This window comes from Pecten maximus, chromosome 1 (assembly GCF_902652985.1).
Source record: "Pecten maximus chromosome 1, xPecMax1.1, whole genome shotgun sequence".
NCBI lineage: Eukaryota > Metazoa > Mollusca > Bivalvia > Pectinida > Pectinidae > Pecten > Pecten maximus.
Genome location: NC_047015.1, coordinates 37,371,689 through 37,390,162, shown reverse-complemented (window position 1 = coordinate 37,390,162; position 18,474 = coordinate 37,371,689). Strand labels below are relative to the sequence as shown.

Below are 18,474 nucleotides of genomic sequence, written 5' to 3'. Positions count from 1 at the left end.
TGATAATCAAACGCTTTTCTGATTGAGATCACATGCCGGTGTTTTGCCCGACTCACTTTATTCATCTGATAATTAGTAAATGAAATAAAAATAAATATTCATCAAAGGAAATATTTATTTTGTCTTATTTTAATGTCATTTCACCTATCTATACATAATACTATACTACATTTCTTTTTTGTCGACAGCATTTTCTGCGTCGGCAAGCACTTGTCAGAATGTAAACAATATGGCGGCTGCCCGCACATTTGACATGGCACAAACAAATTGTATGTATCTATTGTTGTTAGAGTTGAAATATAGACGTATTTTGAATGTGTGGTTTCCTTTAGTATTTAAAAACTATTTTAAGTTCACATATATGTTATGTCATCTCAGCAAATTTCAAGCAGTTTTGAGTTTCAACTCACTGTAATAGATCCCTCATCCAGCACTTCTCCACTTTTATAAAAGGAAGAAAGCGACATTGCTAATACTGATGTAGATATAGGTACACTTTGCCGCTTTTTACATATATATTAGGTACTGCAGTGTGGAAGATTTAAGTGATGCTAACTGAAAGAAGTCAAAATAAAAAAGTTAATAAAGTTGTTATCAGCTGATAGAAATACATGTAAATACAAGAGAGAGTGCTCAGTGGAGTATTTGAGGTAAAACACTAGCCACTTAGGTGAAAGGCAGGTGTGTTACCACTGTACTACCCGATCACCTTGTTATTAGTAAACTAATGATGTTAAAGTTACACTCTGTAGAACATATTTAGCCTGCATATTTAAAAGGGCATTTAGTGCTTTTCAGTTATCTACTGAATCATGGATGTCTATACAGACAAGCTCTCTTCGTAAAAATAATTGTTTAAAAAGAACCAGATGATGCTGAGCAGATTCAAAAAGTGTGTTGTGTTATTTTTGGTATGCATGTACAAGCAAGTTATGATAGATTTATTAGTTGCATGTCTCCTCTACATTTTTCTTGCTGTATTATAACAGTGAATGGTGGCATTTTCAATATGGATGCAATATGAGTGCCAAGTGTGACACATGAGTAGAATGATGGATGATTAGGAGTATATTTGTGGAGCAGGTAACAAGTTGATATAAGAGATTTTGAGTCTTAATCAGGATAGTTGGCACTGTGACTTAAACTTAAGTTTACAGCCATACAGGTACATTTCCCAGAGTTTTTTTTTAATTTTCACCGAAGGTAAACTTTTCTATATTGCAATCTATAGCTTCCAGTGTATTTTCCTCTTGATGACATTCTACCATTATATATAGCTGTACAAGGCTCTGTACTCACTGATGACTAAATATACATTGTAGTCAAGAAAGATTCTGAATTATCTAGACCAAAATATACCTGTATTTTTTTATACAGGTAATAATCAGAATTCTTATTCTTCTTAAAAAAATCACGTGACTAATTGGTGTTTTTGTATTTGTGTTCTGCATTAATGCTCATAAACAAATTACAGGGTTTTTTTTCTTCTATAATTGAATGTTTCTAATAATTTTAAATAAGAAAAAAAAGTATTGAGAGAACAAATGTATATTTCAGATGTCTGTAGAATTACAGGTGTTGCGAGATGGATATCATAATGGTAGTATGAACATGGCACATGTATATTGAATCAAATAATTCCTGCATGTCATCCAAGAATGTTTCTTGATTTAATTATGTTGATAATCCTAATGATAATGATATTGGTATAGTAAAACATAAGATAAATCATAGTAACACATCTAATTAACTATGTTTTTTCATGTATATTTTTAGGTGCTGAAAAAGGACTTGCAGAACAGATATCAAACTATACTGTGAAAGGATTTCACAACAGAAATTCTTCCCTTTTCCCTACTACACATAATAACAGACTGTTCACAAACAGGATAGAAACAAATCAACAGGATAAAGAGACAGGTAGCTTTATAGGAGATTGTTTGCATGCAGGAAAGCCTCCAACATCCATAAGCAAATCAAAGATTCTAAACAGGGTGCAAAGTGCTACAGGGCGACTTGAAAAGAATGCTCAGTATTTGAGAAATTGTGCTGATGTGAGTGGTGTCCAAGAAACTGAGCGAAAAAAGGTAAATAGGCCATACAGTGCTGTTAACAGATCAGTGAATCACAATAATACTACAGTTCATGGGTCAGTGAATCACAGTGGTAATGGAAGAACTACACCAAGATGTACATCCTCTGCTTTACATACAAAACCAACAAAAAAGAGGATTCCCTCTGCAAAAAGGACATCTATTGCAAGTAGTAGGTATTCTAGTCAGCAATATAAATATGATACAGCTACATCAGTTTTAAACATTCATAAAGGAATGGGAAACTTAGAAATAAATAACAACAATGAAGGCATGACATCTGATATCAGTGAAATGGCTTTGGTTCCTATCAATGGAAGACAGATGCCTGTTGTTGACATTGGAGGTGATGCACCTGTACCAGTGTATAACTACCAACAACCTGTGAGTTCTAAACATGTAGAGAACGAACCAAAACTCAAACCATTCCATACACCCTGTACTAGTAAAACAGCAGAGAAAAGTGTGTTAAATGAGGTCTTCTCTGTTGATCCTAATGTAAATAAGGACGTTAGTGATGAGAAGGAAAAAGAAAAAGAAGAACGTTTAAAACCTTTGGTGTTTGGCCTAGAGAAGAAGAGACAGATATTTGGTAGCACTGCTGAGGGATTGGATGCCCAAAGTGCTACAGAGAGTTTTCCCTATAAGTTATCTACAGAGCCAGAAGGCATGCTTCAGCTTACAGATGGTACTGAGAACAGAAAAAGGTAAAATTTTAATTTCATAAGATAATTGATTGTTTCCTGGCAACAAAGAATTACATAGATCATGATATGTTGCAATGTGCATTGCTATATCACATATATACCTTATTGTGTTTATAAGTGTAGGCTCTGTTATTAATATATATTTGCATGCATGGATATTATTTTTTCAACATTTATAATGTTATATTTTTTTTAATTTAAGTACATTTTTTTCCTTAAAATGTTTTCTCCTCTTGAGCAAGTTGGCTAATCAGTATGTATGTTATGAGTTAATTTAATGTAAATAATTGAAAAATTATAGCTTTTAACTAAAGTTGTATGACTTTGTTACACAGATCTTTACCTGAAGATTTGGAGCCACTACGGCCCTGGCTAACAGAGGATATCATAGAAGACTTCATCGGTGTAGATCCAAAGAATTGTCTGGTTTTCTTACCATCCTTAATCGGTCAAGACCTGACAGACATCCCAGAGGTCCCGCCTCCTCAGAACATTGAGGATGAATTACCTTATAAGGAGAAGATCATTCCCCCTGAGGTATAAGTTTATATTCATCTAGAGATTCAGAAATCTGTATGTGTTATTATTCAGCAATCTGTATGATTTATAATTAATTTACTTTCTCAATTGAAAAAAGACAATCTGTTGTATCGATCGCTGATATGATACCATGATGATCTGATTTAAGTATAAATCATAAAAAAATAAATAGAAAAAAAATATAAATAAAAGTGCATATGCATGAAACTATGGATCCTTGATATAGAATACTTTACACAGGTAAGCGATATATATGTACTTTAATATAATTATAACGGCATTATGATATATCTAATCTTGGTATATACAGTATATGCTACATTTTTATACCGAAAGATACAATTTTAGACAAATCATGGCGGTGTATTGATAAACTCTACAGGCTTCTGTTACCAATAATGAATTTTATCATTTTGTATTTGTTGTCTTTTTTTTTCAGGCCCCAAAGAAATATGAACACCCTTCATTTGTAAGTATATTGATACTATAGGATTATTTTTGGATTCAGTCATAAGACTAATTATGTATAATCAACTCATTATCTTTAGTTTAAAGGTGCCACATTGCAGACAGTGTTTACACTGCTTGCCACAAATATTCACAGATATTCTACCGGGTAATTTATACCAACAAATAAAAACAAATAATGACACTCTACAAACAACCACTTTTAATACTGAAAGTTACCAACCAAATATAGGAGCAAAATATGATAGATTTTCTTTGCGATGCATTCAACGATGTAGATGTGTTAGTGAAGCTGCCAATCTCCCATGGGATTATTAGTCTCAGGGAGTGGGTTTGTCCACTTTGTGGAATATGTATACATGTAATCTTATTAAATGTATTTTGTAAAATATTATGTGACATTTAATAATGGTTCTTAGGATGGCGGATTGGAACTCCACCTACATAGCCAAAGGGCAATGGTATGATACTTTATTATTGAGAATTGTTCTAATCCATGTCCTAATACACAGCAATGCCAATGTCGAAGAGATATATATGGAATCTTAATTGTATGTGGTCGTATAAGCTCAATTAATCTTAGCATTGGCCTGGGCTGACCTTTTGTAACATCCTATTCTTGGCTTATTGACCATGAACATAATTAATAAACAGTTCATACATAAATAACATATCAAAATTGTCAATTTAAACTGATATTAATTCTCACGTTCTTTAATTTGGCTTAATTACCTCCCTTGGGTATTTTCAGAGAAAGACTTAATAGATATGATGTGATGTTATTGACAACACTACTATGTGCCAAATGTAGTGTAAAGGTTCTAGATGTACTGGGTATCAGATCAGACAGCACTGGTTAGAGTAGGAGATTTTGCGGTCTTTAGCTCCTGTACAAGAAATCAAGAGTTTATCTAATTATTTTAATATGGCTTTGTTTTTTTTATCAGAATAACTACTTATACAAATTAATTCTGAGATACTCTATAGGTAGTTGGATGGTGAGTGGGTATTGCATTGTCCTCTTCACAGAAGTAACCAGGTTTTTTTTGTCAGATTTGACATGGAAAAGTTATGGAGGTCACCTGTCCAAAACATGGGTTTTCATCTGATACTCTGGTTACCCTCTGACACTCCATGCTCATTTCTTATCTATCAATTAATTTACCTTTAATTAGTGTTACTTTGTTTTACAATGGAACAGGGCTGAGTGTATATGCTAATCAACATTGTAAACATGTGTATTGTATAAATGTGTAGTAACCTGTATTAATGTGATTATGTATGTAACATACAGTGTTTCAACAGTTAACTTGTAGATAACATACAGTAGTAATCAACCTGTATGATGTCCTGGACAGGAGAACATTGAATAACTGAAAACCACATATCTATAGCTTTCATCATTAGAGCTTCTGCTGTATACATGGTGTATTTACCAGTGTTATACACATATCTGTATAATAAAGCGAAGTATGTGTCCATAAGTTTTTTTCTACTGTATGTAACTTGCATTACTATATTGTATGTTCTCCTGTATCTAACAGGAAGTCAAACCTCTTTATCTCAGAAAACTATAGTAAATCTTTCAATATATACTGCTCACAGAAGTATAAGATAACTTTGTGATTCACTTATGTGCCATTTTACAATAAGGTAATGTACCAATATGTTAGATTTAAGAACTATTCATAGTTTCTTTATAATGAGGTTTAATCTGTAAATGTTTGGTGGTTTTGGTATTTTGTAGAATAAAAAACCATTAGTTGAGGACTGGGTTTGTGAACACAGCAAAAGTCACAGCCGTATTTATGGAGAGGATGGCAGTATATTGCACGAGTATGTATTTCTTTAATTACTACACCGTATGTTGATTTCATATACATGGGTAAGTAAATACCTTAACACCCAACTACCGCCTAATCACTACAAAATGTATTGTAATTATCAAACAATTTACGATGAAGAATTGAATTTTTGTCCTCATGTTTCTATGTACATGTAATACCCATGAATTCAGATTTGCACGTCTATCTTGTATCACATGTACATTAAGCCATAGGTTAGTATTATGGCTGCTCAGATGTGCATTTAAACCATTTATAACACAGTAAAACAAAATATCACATAATTCTTTATTTCTTAAACGTGGATTGCATACAGCCCGGAGTCTACAAGATGTTTTCCTCAAATATTAACAATATGTTAGTAAGTGGTGGTCAGGGTGGCATTTGTCAGTAGCACAGTGAATCACACATTTCTTTTCACCAGTATGACTGGGGGTTTAATTTCCTGCTTAAACATGAAAATGTATAACAGGGCATCTGCGCAGCCACTTGAACTTTTTCCTGGCAATCTGGTTTCCAACCACAAAAGTCCTCCATACTTCCATCTTGGCCATAAATAGTTTGTAAATATACACCTTGATTCACATAAGTAGAAGAAAAGCTTGTTTGAATATGAAATAAAGTGTAAAGTCTTAAAAAATCATGTATACAGGTACATGCTTATAGATAGATACTGTAATCAATACAAATACTCTTTTAATGTATAATGGACACATACAGTAAAACTTCTCCCTTGTTTATTCATTAATGACTACTTTTTTCTTTTATATGCCATCAACCTAGATATTAATGTCTATGATATTTTAATACAGGTGCTTGTATGTAGGCAAGAAGCAGATGAACATCGTCACTATAGATCATTTTCAGATTTGATATTAGGTGATCTATGAATATCCCCTGTATACCTGGATCCAACAAATGCCTAATTGAGTTGACGGGATTCGGCTGAACTTATTTGACCAGAAATGCTATTAATTCAACTGTTTTAATTTCAGATTTATCTTCAAATTTAATTTCTGCGTTATTTTTATACTTATATGTATAATAGATTAATTTCCTATCTAACTTCTATTCACTTTATCCAGCAAGAAAAGCCGGAGGTTTGTACATGCACCTATTGGGTTTAAAAAGATACTCTTCTGGTAGTCTGTAGTGGTAGCTTGGTAACTGTCTGTCTGATCATGAGCTATTGTACAAGTCTCTCCACACCAAACTCTCCTAGAATCACTCTAGTCTACAATGGTAGCGGGGGTGACAGTGGAAATACTATATAGATCATCCTTCAGCATCATCATCAAAACTCATATTCTTCTATCTTTTATGCATGTTTTAAATCTATGTCAGTATGCATGTACTAAGCAATGTTAGAGGAAGCAGTTTAGCTCACCTGGTCCAAAGGATCATCGGTGCATTGTCGGTCATCTACACTCATCTGTGTGTCAACTTTTCTTAAAAACTTTACCTGTCAAGAAAGCCTGGATAGCATTTGACCAGAATTTTATCTGCAGCATCCTTCGGTGTAGGAGAATCTGTTTGTATAGACGGAGAATCATGTGGTATAGGGGCAGGGCCAAAAAAGGAAATCCTTCTTGTCTTTGGATTGTTGGGTGATGAAGGGGACTGATTATAGTTTTAAATGAGAGTCTATATCCCTTCTGATGGCAGAGGAATTCATTAGGCTAAGTGGAAGAAACAGAGATTGAATGATAAGTTTTGTGTTTCTTGAGGTCAACAATCTGAAAATGATTACTTCATTGAATGTGATCATTGTAGGTCAATATCACCAGGTTCCTAGGGCCTGGTAGGCCAACTACTAACATATGGTAAACCTGAACAAAATTAAATAACTATTGCTGAAATGTATATATATCATTGTCTCCTGCAAAAATCATGTTTATCACTGAGAGCCTCAGAATGACCTGTATTGGCACTCATCCTCCATTCATAGAAATTGAAGAGTCATTGCTTGAAATTGCATGCAATTCAAGGTCATACCATTTTGCATGTGTTTAAAAAATGATTGCATGGGTTGTAAGTAAACTTCATGATACTTCACATCAAGGTACACACACAATAATATACATATACTATGTTTTCAACGTTATAAAAATTAGATTATAAAAGTGATGAAATACTTCTCTCAAAGCTAACTTATTAAGACGATGAAACATTGCTGTCAAATCTAGATTATAAAGACGATGAAACATTGCTATCAAAGCTAGATTATAAAGACGATGAAACATTGCTGTCAATTCTAGATTATAAAGACAATGAAACATTGCTGTCAAATCTAGATTATAAAGACAATGAAACATTGCTGTCAAATCTAGATTATAAAGACGATGAAACATTGCTGTCAAATCTAGATTATAAAGACGATGAAACATTGCTGTCAAATCTAGATTATAAAGACGATGAAACATTGCTATCAAAGCTAGATTATAAAGACGATGAAACATTGCTGTCAAATCTAGATTATAAAGACGATGAAACATTGCTATCAAAGCTAGATTATAAAGACGATGAAACATTGCTGTCAAAGCTAGATTATAAAGAAGATGAAACATTGCTATCAAAGCTAGATTATAAAGACGATGAAACATTGCTGTCAAATCTAGATTATAAAGACGATGAAACATTGCTGTCAAATCTAGATTATAAAGAGGATGAAACATTGCTCAAGCTAGATTATATAAAGCCTGCATGTTTGCTAATGAATTCTGCATGTACTTAAGAATGCAAGTTATGTTTGGTGTATGTGCTGTCTTCATTATATATGACAATGTCTTAGGTTTTATTGTAGGTATATATCTGTGGGAATTAATTGTTGATATAATTTTACATGTTGATATTAGTTCTGTCTATATTCTCTTTCTGATTTTGTGTGGTTCTCCACAGCCCTATGTGATGGTAGTTACCTGACTATTGGTTTGGACTATTGTTACTGGTGATTAGTTTTGCCATGAATCATACATTTTGAGTTTTATAAGATTTATGTAAAACATTTAATATGTTTAATAACTCAAACAAAAAATATCAAAGTATTAAATAGGATTATCAATTAGTGAGTAGTCATTTAACCTTTTATTAAGACTTACTAGATTTAAAATCTTTTTAAATCTTGAATACAAATTTTCATGAATTTTACAGCAAAACTATTTCCAAGCACATATTCAATGTAAATAATGTTTTATAAACAAATTTGAAACTATCAGGAAAATGACATAAGTTGTCCACACAGATTTTGAAAGAACTGACATGTGGTTTGGTTGTTTCTATGAATTGTTGAGAAAATCACTTTGATAAAGTGCTGTAGGCTTGTAAGTGGAATATAAACTAAGCTTTTATTTCATCAGCTGTTTATATCCTTACTTACTCAGTTTTCAAACAATTTTGTGTTTAGTTCTGATGACACACTTATAATGTAACTTAATTATCATCAAATTGACATTTTGTGTTGCAAATTTAGCTTGTATCAGTCAACTTACTAGTTATATGCCAAAATGCAATGGCTTGATTATATTTAATTTCTCTAAAAACATTCATCTGTATGACTATATGTGCTTATAATCCATTTTCATATAGCTAACACAAAGTTAGATAGTTCATGATCATGTAAAAGGGAGAGATGACTAAAATATTTTCAATGTACAATTTCTCTTTCTAGACGTTTCCAAGGCCAGAGGACCTCTGGGGTTGTCAGGAAGGAGATAAAGGAACTAGAAGAGTTGATGAAAGGTTTGGCAGTATTTCATTACAAATGGGTTTTATTATCATTGTAAAGTAACCCTATTTTAACTAATTAAGAATACACAAAACTTATTGATGAAAATCACAGTGTCATATGGGATATAAGGTTGTGAAAGAAGTCAATATTTTACTATCAAACAGTGATAATTCTAAACATTTCATATGAACAACTGTACATTGTGTTTAGTTTGGCTTCATTGTCTAAGAATAATCTTGATTAATTTACTTTCCTTTACTTATAATACCATGATGACATCCAATCATTAGTTTGTCAACTCCTTTTTTCGTAATAGAAAAATGACGACTTAGAATGCTTAAGTATACGTATTAGTATCATTTTTAATATAGCTTGCTGTAGTTCTTGTTAGGTTTGTTAACCTGAATGACCTTGACCTGCAATGAAGGTTTCAAGTGTAAGATATACTGTATGATGTCAAGAACTGTGATATGATGCCAAAAGACTGGGGTGGAGAAATGGTATCAATAGTTGATCTTCGATAATTCCACTTGGCTTTATTTGAAGGTCACAGGATTGTTTCACCTTCAGATACAATGCATTTTATAGGTTTGAAACGGTTCACTGGAAACTATGAGGTCTGTAGCGTTTACATAAATACCTAGGCTTAATGCAGGTGCATTAATTTAGTATTTTCAACCTATAATTTAGCTCAGAAATTATGACAAGTTATACAGTCATTATGGGTCAAGTCTACAAGTGTGAAAAAAATACTTTTTAGAATCATATGCAAAATTTGTCACATTCACAGGTATTGGCACGTTGGACACCGACTGTTCTATAGTGAAGTACCAAGCAGAGATTGACAAATATAGGCTTACTCACGCACAAACCATGGCTATGATTCCTGAGAGGTGAGTCTGCTTTGATGATACAACAGTGTTTTATACAACAGTCTGGTGTGAATTCTTCTCCTACTCTGCTTATTGTAAAATTGACGGCCCCTTTTGTCTGCAAGGGCAGGGGAGTGTTCAGACTCTGTCAGTACACTGTTGGATGTTAGTTTCTTGTTATGAGGGGGCGTTATGTTGGACTTACAAGGTTCTGACCAGGATTTGAACTACCATAATTGTATCATTCTGTTTACATTATTGGCAGACCTGGCCAAAAAGCATAAAATTTGAGTAAAATTTAGTGTTAAATATTCAAAATTTGTATGTGAAAAAATAAAAGGAGAAATACCCTCAGGATTTCGCCTCTAAAACATTTAATGAGTCTTGATACTGTTATAACATAAAATTATACTTATAATATGTACAACGTGAAGGAATGGAAATTAATTTCTTTTGTAGATTCTTCATGAAATATGAACAGATCTGTAGTAAATTTTGTACAAAAATACATGGATTCATTCAGGGATGTTAGATCAATAAATGCTGATACAGTTACATACAGTTTGTCTGCACAGAGTGTATATAAATATTTCTTCCTTACCTGTTTCAGACTGTTAAATTCTCCAAGACCGATAGATACAGTAAGTATAACATTTTGTACCTAATTTATTTAAATTCTAGTTAAATGTGTCATTTTAAAATAATAATTTGCAGAGAAATCATTCAAATAGAAAGATATACATGGTAAAAATTAAGGAATGTTTACTTAAAGATTCGATGGTACCACTAATGGCTCTCTGTTACAATTTGTACCTCTGATTACCAACTGATCCTCTGATGTCACTGAATGCTTTTACGGTGCCACTTAATGATTCTCTGGTATCGATGAATGGTTCTCTGGTACCGCTTAATGGTCCTCTGGTACCACTTAATGGTGCTATATGGTTCTCTAGTACCACATAATGGGTCTCTGGTACCACATAATGATTCTCTCATATCGCTGAATGGTTCTCTGGTTCCACTAAATGGTCCTCTGGTACCACATAATGGTCCTCTGGTACCACTTAATGGTTCTCTGGTACCACATAATGGTCCTCTGGTACCACTTTATGGTTCTCTGGTACCACTTAATGGTTCTCTGGTACCACTTAATGGTTCTCTGGTACCACTTAATAGTCTTCTGGTACGACTTAATGGTTCTCTGGTACCACTAAATAGTCTTCTGGTACCACTTAATGGTTCTTTGGTACCGCTTAATGGGTCTCTTGTACAGGTAAATGGTTCTCTGGTACCACTAAATGGTTATCTAGTACCGCTTAATGGTCCTCTGGTGCCTCTTAATGGTTCTCTGGTACCACTAAATAGTTATCTGGTACAACTTAATGGTTCTCTGTTACCAATAAATGGTTCTCTGGTACCACTTAACGGTTCTCTGGTACCACTAAATGGTTCTCTGGTACCATTTAATGGTTCTCTGGTACCACATAATGGTCCTCTGGTACCAATTGATGGTCCTTTGGTACCACTTAATGGTTATCTGGTACCACTTAATGGTTCTCTGTTACCAATTAATGGTTCTCTGGTACCACTTAATGGTTCTCTGTTACCAATTAATGGTTCTCTGGTACCACTTAACGGTTCTCTGGTACCACTAAATGGTTCTCTGGTACCATTTAATGGTTCTCTGGTACCACATAATGGTTCTCTGGTACCACTAAATGGTTCTCTGGTACCACTTAATGGTTCTCTGGTACCACTTAATGGTTCTCTGGTACCACTTAATGGTTCTCTGGTACCACTTAATGGTTCTCTGGTACCACTTAATGGTTATCTGGTACCACTTAATGGTTCTCTGGTACCACTTAATGGTTCTCTGGTACCACTTAACGGTTCTCTGGTACTACTTTAATGGTTCTCTGGTACCACTAAATGGTTCTCTCGTACTAATTAATGGTTCTCTGGTACCACTTAATCGTTCTCTGGTACCACTTAATGGTTCTCTGGTACCACTAAATGGTTCTCTCGTACAAATTAATGGTTCTCTGGTACCGCTTAATCGTTCTCTGGTACCACTTAATGGTTCTCTGGTACCACTAAATGGTTCCTCGTACAAATTAATGGTTCTCTGGTACCACATATTGGTCCTCTGGTACCACATAATGGTCCTCTTGTTCAGGTTAATGATTTCTCTGGTACCACTTAATGATTTCTCTGGTACCACTTAACGGTTCTCTGGTAACACTTAATGGTTCTCTGGTACCACTTAATGTTCCTCTGGTACCACATAATGGTTCTGTTGTTCAATATAATGTTGTCTGATACCACCTAATGGTACTCTGGTCATTCTTTCAGTTTGGAATTCGAGAGTTTTGCCAACAACATGATGGCATTATGCATCAGATCAAGGAGCAGCACAAACTTTGTCTGGAGGAACTTGCAACGCTAGAAGTAGAGGCAGGCATAGAGAGTGAAAGAAAATACTTTAAACATCAAGTTCATTTGCCACGATCTGATGAGAGCATTGTAAGTGAAGATACTTAGTATGTATGGTCAGGGCAAGTCACAACGATCAAAATATTCAAATTAAATACATGTTGTAACTTAAAACTGATAGACTTGTTAATCATAATTTGCTCAATTACTGGTGTGTTCATAGTGATTGGCCTAAACAATTGTTTTATTCATATTAACAGAGAAAAACTATGGTCTACATAACATTGATGGATTCATGAATTTATTTTGGGTGTATAAAATATTCATTGATGAAGGAATTGAACATTTAGTGTTTTTGTTTTATTTTTACAACGTATTATATTTTGATATAATTTATCTGAAATACACTTTAAACATTTACTTTTGTTACATGTGTTTTCCAATAACAGTAAGTATATGTGCAGTGAATATAAAATATGCTAGTCAGTAGTTTTAAGACCTTTTAGAGGTTGAGAGCTGTGTACATTATATCATTGTAGATGTGTCTGAAGAAATCTTTTGTTTGTATCTATCTATAGGTTATCTATTGTCATTTGCTTCATCTCATACCCACGGTTGACTGCAGTACTATACACTTATCACGCATGAGTCAGCTCTGTGAAAAATACTAGTTTCCTAATTTAAAACTTGATTGGCTCCGTCATTCATTCCTATTAGAATGTCAGCCAGTCAGATTGAAGATAATTAATAAATGCTTTATATCTTTAAATGCTGCATATCAACAACAGTGCCAGTGAGTGATCTTAAAAACACCTTTTAGGAATTTAATATCAACGGGTTTCAACCGTTTCAGTAGAAATATCATTGATTTGTCTGACAGAGATGTCTTACTATTAATTAAATCAGTGGTAGAAAAGCATGTTAACAGGCAACTGTTCCTTATTTTCAAAACATCCCAAAAACATTGTGGTACTATGTTATACAATTGTAACTGTTTAAACACTAAAGGCAACTTCTTGTTTATTATATATCACTATTACCTAGGTAATATATGCTTATCACAGAATCTGCACACTTTCATGGCACAGCCATATTGTTACATATGTACTTTTTAATATTTTCCCCTCCAAACCTGAAGAGTTTTTATTCTGAAAGGCTTATGCAGATTGGTTTCTATTTATAGAGTGACGTATGTCATTGAAATTAGAATTTTTCACTGAGCTGACCCGCAGGTGCTAGTTATCTCATAGTAACAAACCTTTTCTTCAAATATTGCTCTACGCAAATCAACAAAAGTCTTTCTCAAGTCATGATCTGTCATGTTTTTCTTGATCTCCTACTAACAAAACTGGTGATATGTTATTATTGTTTGTATACTATGCTTTTCTCATACACAACCACTGGGCCAAAACAAGTTGGTTTCCTTACTGGGATCATTGCCTTGTCAAATATCCTCATGGAAAGAGAAATCTGCAAATTCAAATGGTCACAACAAGAAGAATAGCAGAGTTTTAAACTCAAATCTGTGAAATGAAATACTGTTGGAATTAATATGAAAATAAAATCTGTATCTGTATGTCACCAAAAGTAATATTGTCTTAATCTGGAGACACCTATGGATTAATTAAGTACTTCTGTATTTTGATATGTAAACTGTGTATTTCTATGATTTCTAGATGTGTTTATATCTGTGTGTTTAAATCCTCTAGAAATGGCCAGTATTATTGTATGTTTAAAATACCAAAGAGCAAATAGTAAATATGCTTGATTTTTTTTAAAGTGTGAAATTATCTCCCCTTGTAATGCAGAACAATTGATGTGACTGTATGGTACTGTGTAGTGTATTAGTAAGGATGATAACAAATTCTCGAAGAACGAAGAATATAGATGTTATGTATTCTAAGATAAAATACAAATGTCAAAATGGGAAATTCACGATCTTGGTATTTGTACATATTTTTTTACCAAATAATTGATATGAGAGTTGTTTCTTCATAATACCTAAGAAAAGAAACTATTAAAATGGGGAAACAGTGTGTATATATGATTGTATTATGAAACCAGTTTTAGATCAGAATGATTTGTGTGATCATTACTTCTCTCAATGTCCTGAATAAGGAATTTTAGAATTTAGTTCTTTTATGGAGTTTCAATCTCCAGTTTGCTTGGAGAGCGGAGAGTATTTGAATGTTTAGAATTCAATTTCATGTCATTGAATCTCCTCTGTTCAATAGCGGAAGTAGGATTGTGTGTTTTGCCTATGATCATTGGTGCTGCTATATCTATAGTTGTATGGTGTAGTTATAATATTGTTATGATGTTCAATGAACATTCATGAGGGATTTGGATCCTTATACATGTACAGACAAACCTTGTTAACTCCACGTCATTGGAGTCATGAAAAAAAAGATGTCCTGGGTTTTCGAGGAAACGAAGGATAGTTTACATAAAGGTTTTATTTTCATAATTGAAAGTTTACTCCAAGTTAAGCACTGTGCAGTCTTTAGTTTGACTGTACTTGTGTAAGGGGTACCCATATGTATACCCTCAAGTTTACATGGATGTTAGGGGTAACTATTGGTTTTTTTTATACATAATTAATATCATTCATTACGTTGCCTATAAATGACACCATTGTATAATTAACAGAAGCTTGATGTCTGGTGTTGATGTTGCTAGACACTGCTGTATCTCCTGGTTAGTGTTGGGTCTTGTCAGTATTCCTACTGACTCAGTATACATGTACTAAGTCTGGGCACCACGGTGGCCGAGTGGTTAAGGTGTCCCGACACTTTATCACTAGCCCTCCACCTCTGGGCTGCGAGTTTGAAACCCACGTGAGGCAGTTGCCTGGTACTGACCTTAGGTCGGTAGCTTTTCTCCGGGTACTCCGGCTTTCCTCCACCTCCAAAACCAGGCACGTCCTTAAATGACCCTGGCTGTTAATAGGATGCTAAACAAAAATAAACCAAATAAACCAAGACCAAGTCTGATGTAGAAATTAAGTCGCATGCCTATGTTATATAGGATATCATTTACTGATACTGTTGTATTACAGATTTGAATTACATGACTATGCCTATGGCTAGGTCTTTTCAACAAGTTAGTTACCTGTTGGTATTATATAGGTACACAGCAGTGTCATTTCTCATCTACCATATATTCTCATCTATTATTAAAATTATGCAGGGACAGGGTGCTTCTTGCGATACATGCACATGTATATAAAAACGCTTTGGTAAATGTTAGTTGGGGGAATGAAAGTTTTATAGTGGTATGAGTATTGTATGAATAAAATATTCATCCTGATGAGAATTTTATGCCTCAGATATTCACCCAGGTGAAATTTTATAGGACATTGAGATGAGTGTTGTTTTTAATCCAGTTAACTCTGTAATATTACATATCATGTGTCAACACATTGTTTGTTATTTTGAGATTTTCTGCTGTTTGAGATTTGTTATTGCTAGGATATAATACTCGATTAATATACACAATCTTCCAATGACCTAGGTGTATTACAGTTCAACCTGTCTAATCTGACCTTCAACTAGACCAACATCCTGTCATATCGGACATACAAGTTAAATCTTATTTCTTATGAATTTTTTCTCTTATTAAATTATCATAACAGGCCCAGGTTTCACATTTGTAATCCATAGGAAAACATTACAAAATTTAAGGAAAACATCTTCGGTACAGAACTTTCCTTAAATTCTGTCTACGGAAAATTTTAATTCCCCGATCGGACATGGAAATCTTAAAATTTTCCATAGGAAAACATTACAAAAATTAAGGATAACATCTTAGGTACAGAACTTTCCTTAAATTCTATTTACGGAAAAGTTTTAAGTGAAGGAAGTTCAAGTTAAGGAATATTGATGAAACTGCGGCCTTGAACCTTTGCTAATATGACCGATTTTCCAATTTTCTGTTTCCCACGGGTGACAGATTAGGCAGGTTTGACTGCACCGATCATATATGTGAAGTGAGTGAGCATGGATGAAAGAATTACTGCTGTTGTTCAAAATTGTTAATGATAGTTTTAAATGGGATCTCATTGCTGCTGATTTGTGGCAAATTAACATTGTACATGTAGATGTGTCATTTGGAGCTTGTTATTTACATGGCAGCTTTGTATAAATTTATTACAGATGTTATGTTCAGGTTTTAGTGTGAAGATTCTGTCCTACATTTCTGTCACCATTAGTAATCTGACATAGGTGGTGCTTATACCTGAATCTAAGTCTCACTGGTTACTAACCAGTTTGAAATTGACTTTTTTTTTAAACAAATCTATCAGTATCTTGATATTGATTTGGCATACAGTATTTTAAATTGGTATCAGTAATGTTGATCAGGACTCATATATCCGATTTACAAGGTGAACTTAAATGCATGACAGAATGTTCATATTGCATATAGAAAAGCTACATTGTATATATCTTACGTTTCATGTAAGATTTATCTCCCTTTAAATGTGTCGTAGATGTTTTGATCTACTCGACTGATTTTGTCAAAATGTGTCTTAGAATGTTTTCATATATGAAAGATTTTTAAAACAGTTATTATCATGGAAGTCTTTTTTGAAAGGAGAACGATATCACAGAAAGGTAGCATATGATACCTCCTTAAGTCTGATCCATATCACAAAGAAAGGTACACAAGCATTCATCAGAGAAAAAGATGTACATCATCAGGATGAATTCACATTCAAGGAATTTTCATAATTACAAAAACTGAAATCGAGACCAAGTCTTTTCTTTATTTTTACAATTAACATCTTACTAAAATACACACAAAATGAATCTTAAGGAAGTTTTTCAAAAACAGAATTTGATAAATGTAATTAGCTATATAGCATTATGATTGTAGGACTTCTCCAGTAATACACTTTGGATCTCTTGTCATTACAAATTATTGCCTCAGACCACAGACACATAGAATAATAAGGCGTGAGCAGTGATTTTTTTTTTTTCCCTTCTTATTTTGAAATTATTCCATATATATTAAATAAAAGTGGGGTGATAACATTTAAATGAAAATATCTTTATTAAATGCAGATCATAATGTACTTAACAACTTCTTGTATTAAAAGTTCTACTATATGAAATGAAAACCAGATTTTTGCCAAGTTTCATGATATTCTAATTATTTTGCTTTCGGTAGACAAATTAATTGTAGTCTGAGGTCTGCATACAACAACATGTACAATATATTTAAAGGGATGTAATTATGAAATTAAACTACAGGTGTTACATGTAAGTTAGTATATTTATATTCTACGAACATCTGTGATGCATAATTATAGTGAATTTTTAATGTTGTTACTAATTTGCTTTTTAGATTAAAGCTGAGAAAAATACATTTGTCTTAATTGTCAATGCAAGTACATATAAAACAGTAATGATGGTCTGTTACCATTCTGTATATATATATATATATAAGTATGGTAAACATATTCCAAAATCCACTTCCTTCAAACAATTCTCACTATAAATAATTTCGAAATATAAAAAGATCAACAGAAAAAAGGACTGTATAATATACAACTAATTTTATTACATGTTTATTTGTAGTAGTGACAAAACAGTGACACTCAAATATGATATACATGTATATACATGTAGATACACCAACAAAACACTGGTACTTGAGATACTTAAGAGTTTTACTTTAGTTTAATGTTGTGGCAGCATATTAACACAATGGTCTGTGTTGAGAGCTAGTTTACCATCAACAGTTGGAATCATTCCTTAACTACCTTATTGAACACCTGTGAAAATATAT

At 33.3% G+C, this 18,474-nt stretch overlaps 1 protein-coding gene across 3 annotated transcripts; it reads left to right on the top strand.

Annotated features, from left to right (window-relative positions):
• Positions 1 to 202: 202 nt before the first annotated feature.
• Positions 203 to 18,049, top strand: LOC117332352. Of its 3 annotated transcripts, XM_033891249.1 has the most exons (11): positions 203 to 269; positions 1,777 to 2,800; positions 3,136 to 3,337; positions 3,780 to 3,809; positions 5,556 to 5,644; positions 6,738 to 6,752; positions 9,320 to 9,390; positions 10,170 to 10,272; positions 10,862 to 10,892; positions 12,604 to 12,774; positions 13,134 to 18,049. In XM_033891249.1, the coding sequence occupies exons 1-11, from the start codon at positions 230 to 232 to the stop codon at positions 13,134 to 13,136; spliced, it is 1,779 nt and encodes a 592-aa protein (XP_033747140.1). In that variant the 5' UTR covers positions 203 to 229; the 3' UTR covers positions 13,137 to 18,049. The 3 variants fall into 3 exon arrangements, with proteins under 3 accessions (XP_033747140.1, XP_033747132.1, XP_033747146.1); XM_033891241.1 differs by having other exon boundaries at positions 12,604 to 18,049; XM_033891255.1 differs by lacking the exon at positions 6,738 to 6,752 and having other exon boundaries at positions 12,604 to 18,049.
• The last annotated feature ends 425 nt before the right edge of the window (positions 18,050 to 18,474 follow it).

Bases quoted from the DNA above. Each gene is read 5' to 3' on its own strand.
- LOC117332352 (XM_033891241.1), top strand. From the start codon at position 230: ATGGCGGCTGCCCGCACATTTGACATGGCACAAACAAATT. The intron at 2,801-3,135 runs GTAAAATTTTAA...TTTGTTACACAG, and splicing joins GGTACTGAGAACAGAAAAAG to ATCTTTACCTGAAGATTTGG. The intron at 10,893-12,603 runs GTAAGTATAACA...TCATTCTTTCAG, and splicing joins CTCCAAGACCGATAGATACA to TTTGGAATTCGAGAGTTTTG.